General features: G+C 42.5%; 1 protein-coding gene across 1 annotated transcript; it reads left to right on the top strand.

Annotated features, from left to right (window-relative positions):
- The first annotated feature begins 588 nt into the window (after positions 1 to 588).
- foxe1 (forkhead box E1) lies at positions 589 to 2,411 on the top strand. Its single transcript, XM_012882241.3, has one exon. It carries the CDS (start codon positions 890 to 892, stop codon positions 1,988 to 1,990), a length of 1,101 nt encoding a protein of 366 aa, XP_012737695.2. The 5' UTR covers positions 589 to 889; the 3' UTR covers positions 1,991 to 2,411.
- The last annotated feature ends 5,457 nt before the right edge of the window (positions 2,412 to 7,868 follow it).

Here is a 7,868-nt window from a genome sequence, read left to right as displayed (position 1 = left end):
CCTTAGTTATAATGTCGGGGTTCTGCAGGGCTTTGTTCTGGGACCTTCATTATTTTCCCTGCATATTAATAATCTCCTAGGTGTTTGCCCTGACCTTAATTGGGTGATGCATGCGGACGATGCTGTAATTATTCACACAGGAAAAAGACATTAAGACAGCTGGCACAATTCTTACAAATGCTTTGAGAAAAAAAACACACAGTTGGCTGTGAGATGCCTTTCTCTTACTAAACACCAACAAAAAAAACTGTCTGCATGTTGTTTGCTGAATCCAGTATATTTAGGGCATTAATATTCACTGTCCCATTCAAATACAAATAAAAACCAAACTAAAGCACGCAGCGGTTCTACAGTGCACTCACTCTGGGGGGGGGGTTTGGGGTTGCACGCCAAACCTTTCAGGCAGAGTCAGAAGAAAAAAGTAAAGCATAAACGTAAATAAAGCACGAAGACTTTTGACGTACATGAACAATGGAGGTTCATAGAAGCTCAGGCATGCTGAGAGCATGTGACGCCGTGGGGGGGGGTGTGGCCCTGCAGGTAATACTGTCTGCAGGTAACACCAAGTGACTCATTCTGTCTCACACCTTAAACGCAGCAAATGGCACGCTCACAGCTCAATGCTCACTGCCGCTGACGGCCACTCTGGAAAGCAAGACGCACTCATCTCTCAACAAAAAGACGCTTTCTGCAAAGAGGAAATTAGTTATTTTCCTCCCGGAGGGGAAGAACCGCTGGATTCAGACTCAGAGACGGAAAGCTTTGAGGCAAATGTCTGGTTCTGACTTCCACAGTCCCAGATCTAATTTGGTTCCTTGCTCTTAAACATTTTGGGGGACCTCCTGGGCTTTACTTGATCTTTTTGTTCTTGTTGTTGAGGGTTTTGCCGATGACAATGCCAGTGGTCAAAGTGGAGAAAGAGTCTCCGGCAGACACCACGTTGCCTTCCTCCAACCCTTCCCCGCAGACGGAGGAGCAGCCGCCCCGGGGCAGGAGGAGAAAGAGGCCTCTCCAGAGGGGGAAACCGCCGTACAGCTACATCGCGCTCATCTCCATGGCCATCGCCAACTCCCCCGACCGCAAGCTGACCCTGGGGGGGATCTACAAGTTCATCACCGAGCGGTTCCCCTTCTACAGAGACAATTCGAAGAAGTGGCAGAACTCCATCCGCCACAACCTGACGCTAAACGACTGCTTCATCAAGATCCCCCGGGAGCCCGGGCGGCCCGGAAAGGGCAACTACTGGGCGCTGGACCCCAACGCGGAGGACATGTTCGAGAGCGGCAGCTTCCTGAGGCGCAGGAAGCGGTTCAAACGCTGTGACCTCAGCACCTACGCGTCGTACGTCCACGAGACGCCCGTCTTCTCTCCCGTCCAGATCAGCAGGTCGGCTGCCTACTCCAGCTCGGTCTACCCCAACATGGCGGTCAACCCGGCGTACAGCCAGCAGCTGCCCTCGGCCTACTACCCCTCCCCGTCGCCCCCCGGGTTCGCCCACGGTCAGACCCGCATGTTCAGCATCAACAACATCATCGGACACCCGAGCTCCGCCAGCATGCTGGCGGGTCAGGGCCCGGAGATGATGCAGCAGCCCAGCCGGAGCTTCAGTCCGGAGGGCCTGACGGGCGGATCCGCCGCCTGCAGCCTGGGAACGCCGGGCTTCCAGAGCCAGCCGTGCGGGGGAGCGGTGCCGCCGCGCTCCACGCATCACGGGTTCACCTACTCCGGTCCTAACGGCCACGGCCATCACCACGCCCACCAGGGCTCCTATGGACAGGGTCACGGCCAGGGGTACGTGGCGGCGGGCCGGATCCACGCCACGGCTCACGGCTCTGCAGAGACCATGGACCATTACGGCAGGGTTTCCCCGGTGCAGCTCGGCTCCTTCTCCCAATACAACAGCGCGACGGGAGCCGGTACCAACGGCGGCGGGTACCTGAGACACCCGTCCTACCCGGGGAACATGGACCGTTTTGTTCCTGCAATCTGAGCCACTGAAAAATGGCCCCCAGGCCGCGAGCCTCTTGTAAAATACGGCAGTGACTTAAAAAGTGACGTCTACGCGCACAAACCCGGGTTTGCTTTCTGTTTATAGGACAGAACCGAACAGACTGGGGAGATAAATGTGATTTTATTTTAGAGCCCATCCTCCAGGCTGATGGCAACTTCCTCTTTAACACATTCTGTAAGTTTTTTATTCAAATGTACCTTTTTTCCCCCCTTTTCTTGGTCACAATGTGAACGGATGAAATACCGATATAACAGAATGTGTTATGTTCATATAAATTATTGTTCTTCGTGGTTATTGGCTGTACTCTGATAAGCTTGTTTGCAAAGGATTCATTTTAAAACGTGTGCATGTCCTTTTTTTTTTAAATAAAAAACTTTTGTTTGCTTTTATGTAAATAAACTGATAGAGCACTTTTTCTCCATGAATAAAAGAAACATTTAATTACTGGTGACCTAATTAATTAAATTGTTCTGAAACATTAAACCATTATTCATTTTATATTCAGCTACTATTGCTTGTGGCTCATAATTATGATTAAATATTATTCCTGGTATAAATTACAAAGAAAACTATTTTTTATCTTCACATATTTGTGTTTGTCCCTTAAAACAGGGGTGTCCAAAGTAAGACCCTGGATTGATTTTTGTGCGACTCCTACCTGCAATTCAAGAATGATTTGGCGCCCGAGCACAGGCGATTAAAGCAGACGGAAACCTTTAATTTTTAATTATTACAGGAGAGTAAAAACCTTCCAACTGGAAAGTTTAGGTGCCACAGAGTATTTGTCTTTTAATAACACTTTTCTCTTTAATTTCATAGTAAATAAGACCACGTCTGTCCAGTTACTTTTACTGAAATGCAAACTTTTCTGCTTTTAATTCACGTATAGAAAAAGAAAAACACAGCAAGCGTTCTCAAAGATAAAAAACAACCCAGAACCTGTTTTTTTATGCTGAGAAAAGGCACACAAAAAACGATAGAGAATGTCCAAACTGGAAGACCGTCTTTTAAGAGGTTGCAAATAATCAAAACCCTTCCCAATTTTTAAAGCTATAATGATTTATACACCCATTTCCCACAGAAAACCTAACAATTAAAGAAAAATATTGCCTGTTGATACTTTGTGGAGCAGATAAATACATTTCTATAATTTTGTGTATATATATTATATATATATATATATATATATATATATATATATATATATATCTCAAGTGCTTTTGACTTGATAGTTTTGGCCTGGTGATGAAAAGCCCCTGGGTTGAAGTGTTTGAGCTCAGCTGGTTTGAAGTGTCGTCTGGAGCCACACCATCGGCAGTCACTGTGACCGGTTTATCGTGTCCAGACATCAGCTCAGCACTTGAATCCACAAATCAAGAAAATGAATTGACTCCGTAACTTGATATTTCATCTCACAAAACCAACGGGAAACTCAGAAAAAAACTCCTCCACAGTCTGAGGAGCTGAGGACAAGACGAGACTCGCAGGGAGACGCTTCATTATCGTCCATAAAACCAGCTTTGCTGTCTAAATGCTGTGAATTTCAAAGATTTTTTCTTTTCGGTAAACAAAACATCTGAAAATGTTCTTTTTTTTTTTTCCTCTTTTTCTGTTACAACCCCTAGTTGGAAAGGAGGACAACAGGAAAAACCACAATAAACACATTTTCGTTGCAATGAATGGCCTAAAATTATCCAAATAAACCATTAGGAAGAAAAAAAAACAATATAACCTGTAAATAGATACAGTAAACGCTGTGTGTTAATATCGGGAGAAAGTTTGAGCAGAGGGGGAACGAGTGCGGGGATGAAAGCGATCCAACCTGAGCAAATATTTACCCTCAGATTAACTACACCTTCGCAAACTTCCACAGAAATCTACAGGCATGGAAAACAACTAAAGGCACTTCAACCGTCACATTCTACTGACATGCAACCTTTAATAGTAAAATTACTTGGCATTTATGCTAGTGCACATAGAGAGCATTCTTAGACATGCATGAGTGGCGCTTTGGCAAAACTATTCACACCTGTTCAATTTGCACATTATGTCCTGTTCCCAACGCAAACTTTAATGTGTTTATTGCCATTTCCATGACACTGATAGATGGTGCATAGTTCTAAAGTGGAGGAAAAAATTGGCATATAGTTAAAAAAATATATACAAATAAAATCTGTAAAGTGTGGTTTGCATGTTTAATTCACCTCTCTTTAGTCAGACACCCCTAAAAACGCAGAGCAGCCGATTGCAAAGTCCTGAATCTATGCCCGCGGTAACATCTGGATTACTTTGCAGCCTAGGCCTGAACGAGGTTTCCAGAAATGAAATCTAAAAGAAAAAGTTTGTCGGTAAGTTAATTTTACTGTAACGGTAAATAAACATGAGAGTTAGAGAGGTGTAAAGATAACTTGGTTGATTAGCATTGTTTGAACAATCTAAGATATGCTGGCTTTCCTGTCTAGGTTTGGATTATATGTGGTTTTGAAACTAAAAAAAGTTGGAGAACGACTGCTTTAAAAAGATGTTCAGGGTATTTTAATTATGCTACATATCAAACACCTGAATATTTTTAATTAGGACTGCTGACTGTGACATGCATTCAGTAACAAAGAAGAAAGATACGATTTGGAAATAATGTCCACGTTCAAACCCTTAATGCGTCTGTAAAAACAAGTCCAAAACGCGTGTAAGCAGTTGTGAGTAAAACAATCTCGTTAGCAGGCAGTTGCAGGAGCACCTGGCAGTCAGAACAGCTAGAACTGACTGGACACGGGAGGCCAGGACACATAAAACCTGCAACATTAGACCCCCAGGCTTCGTGCAAATCCACGATGTGCGCCCCATCATATGCCAGCGATGCCGTTTCATCCATGCTGCGTCACGTGTCTGACGTTCTTTACAAGTGTCCACCGTTGGATGGTTCAGTGAGTGATGCAGGTTGCCCATTCTGCACATGGTAGCTTCTTGCAATTTAAATTTTTTTTTTCTTTTTTGCGGCTCTTGTGGCACGCGTTTTATTGACAGTGAGCTGACAGGAAGAGGGGGGGGAAGACATGCAGCAAAGCGCCGTGGGTCGGAGTCGATCACGGGTCGACCGCGTCGAGAACTAAAGGCCTCCTAACATGGTTCGCGCTAACCCCACCACCACGGGCACGCCCGCAGTTTTAATTATTTTAATAGTAATATGGCTGTCTGCCCAGGGCGTCGCTGCTTGGATGGTACAATGCAAGAAAAAAGAAAGTAGGTTGATTGGACAGGGTTTCTGCCACAGCCCGCACACCACCACAGTAAAATAAAAGCACCACACCTTCAGTATGAAATGTTTTTAAAATATATGTTAAAACAATGTAAAGTGTATGCAATATCCCTCCAATTATTCAAATTTCCACATTCCCAGATCTGTGGGAAGAGGAGGAGGAGTGGCAACCATCTTTCAGTCTGATTTATTAATTAGTCCCAGGCCAATTAATAACTACAGTTCTTTTGAACATTTAACCCTCAGTTTCCCTCATCCAAACTGCAAAGCAATAAAACCTCTTCTGTTTGTTGTTTTGTATCGTCCACCAGGCCCTTACACTCAGTTTTTGGATGAGTTGTCAGATTTCTTATCTGATTTGGTGTTAAATACTGATAAGGCTATTATAGTGGGTGATTTTAACATCCATGTTGACACAGAATGCGATAACCTTAGTGTAGCCTTTAAAACTATCCTAGATTCAATTGGTTTTGCTCAAAATGTGCATAAACCGACACACTCTTGGCTCCATACTTTAGACCTTGTGCTGACATATGGCATTGATTGTGAAGAATTAACAGTATTTCCTCACAACCCTGTCCTATCTGATCATTTTTTAATAACATTTGAGTTTAATCTAACTGAGTTCTCCACCCCCAAAAGAGGGTTCCATTATAGTAGATCTTTATCGGATAATGCTGTATCAAAACTTAAAGAGTCTGTCCCCTTTTTAATATCCTCCGTATTGCAGAAATGCCCTGTAGATGGCAGCAATGTTGTTTCTTCCAATTCACAAATAGATGTCTTTGTAAACGGTATGACTTCGTCATTGCGTTCTGCATTAGACAATGTAGCTCCCTTGAAAAAGAAGGTGATTATTCACAGGAAGCTGGCTCCTTGGTTTAATTCAGAGCTGCGTTCCTTGAAGCACAATGTTAGGAAATTGGAGAGAAAATGGCGCTCTACACACCAAGAGGAATCCTACTTAATCTGGAAGAACAGTCTATTGTTGTATAACAAGACCCTTCGCAGAGTTAGAGCAGCATATTTTTCATCATTAATTGAGGAGAATAAGAATAATCCTAGATTTCTCTTCAGTACAGTTGCCAAACTTACCCAGAGCCACAGCTCTGTTGATCCATCCATTCCCTTAGCTCTTAGCAGTAATGATTTTATGGGATTCTTCATAAATAAAATTGATTCCATTAAAAATAAAATAATTGGCATCCTCCCAAACATGATTACCTCATCCTCAGTAAGTGAGGCAGCATTGGAGGAATCCTTAGAACCTGCGCAGTGTCTGAACTGTTTAAAAGCAGTAGAGCTTTCTGAGCTATCTAAAATTTTAGCTTCATCTAAACCTTCTACCTGTATGTTAGACCCAATCCCAACCAAGTTGTTTAAGGAGGTATTCCCTTTAATCAGTGGTCCTATTTTAGACATGATTAATCTATCCTTAGTAAATGGATATGTACCACAGGCTTTTAAAGTAGCTGTTATTAAACCTTTACTTAAGAAACCTTCTCTTGATCAAGATGAGTTAGTAAATTACAGACCTATATCTAATCTTCTTTTCTTATCTAAAATTCTTGAGAAAGTAGTTGCTAATCAACTATGTGAACATTTACAAAGTAATGACCTACTTGAGGAGTTTCAGTCAGGCTTCAGAGCTCATCATAGCACTGAAACAGCTCTGGTGAAGGTCACCAATGATATTCTCATGGCCTCAGATAATGGACTTGTGTCTATACTTGTCCTGTTAGATCTCAGTGCTGCATTTGATACAGTTGATCACAATATTCTCCTACAAAGACTTGAGCATACTGTAGGGATTAAGGGAAAAGCATTAGGCTGGTTTAAATCTTATCTGTCAGACAGATTCCAGTTTGTTCATGTTAATAATAAATCTTCCTCAAACTCTAGGGTCACTTGTGGAGTACCACAGGGTTCATTCCTTGGACCAATTCTATTTACTATATATATGCTTCCGATTGGCAAAATTATCAGACAGCATGGGATTAATTTCCACTGTTATGCTGATGACACTCAGCTATATTTATCCATAAATCCTGATGAATCCAATCAGTTACTTCGACTGCAGTCATGTCTTGATGACATCAAAAGCTGGATGACTTTAAATTTCCTGCATTTAAATTCTGACAAGACAGAAGTTGTAATCTTTGGGCCAGAGTCTTCAAAAAATAAAGTTCTTAATCAATCCCTTAATCTGGATGGCATTAACTTGGCCTCTGGTAATAAAGTTAAAAATCTTGGTGTTGTTTTCGACCAAGACATGTCATTTAAATCCCATATTAAACAGGTTTCCAGAGTTTCCTTTTTTCACCTCCGGAATATCGCCAAAATTAGAAACATTCTGTCCAGGAGTGATGCTGAAAAACTAGTCCATGCATTTGTTACTTCAAGGCTGGACTATTGTAATTCTTTACTATCAGGAAGTCCACAAAATGCAGTTCGAAGTCTTCAGCTGATTCAAAATGCTGTGGCAAGAGTTCTGATGAAAATCAACAAGAGGGATCATATTTCTCCTGTTTTAGCTTCCCTTCATTGGCTTCCTGTTAAATCAAGAATAGAATTTAAAATTCTCCTTCTAACGTATAAAGC

The sequence above is a fragment of the Fundulus heteroclitus genome, chromosome 5 (genome assembly GCF_011125445.2).
Source record: "Fundulus heteroclitus isolate FHET01 chromosome 5, MU-UCD_Fhet_4.1, whole genome shotgun sequence".
In the NCBI taxonomy this organism is placed as follows: domain Eukaryota; kingdom Metazoa; phylum Chordata; class Actinopteri; order Cyprinodontiformes; family Fundulidae; genus Fundulus; species Fundulus heteroclitus.
Note: the sequence above shows the minus strand (reverse complement) of the source record. Positions and strands in the feature narration are given on the sequence as shown.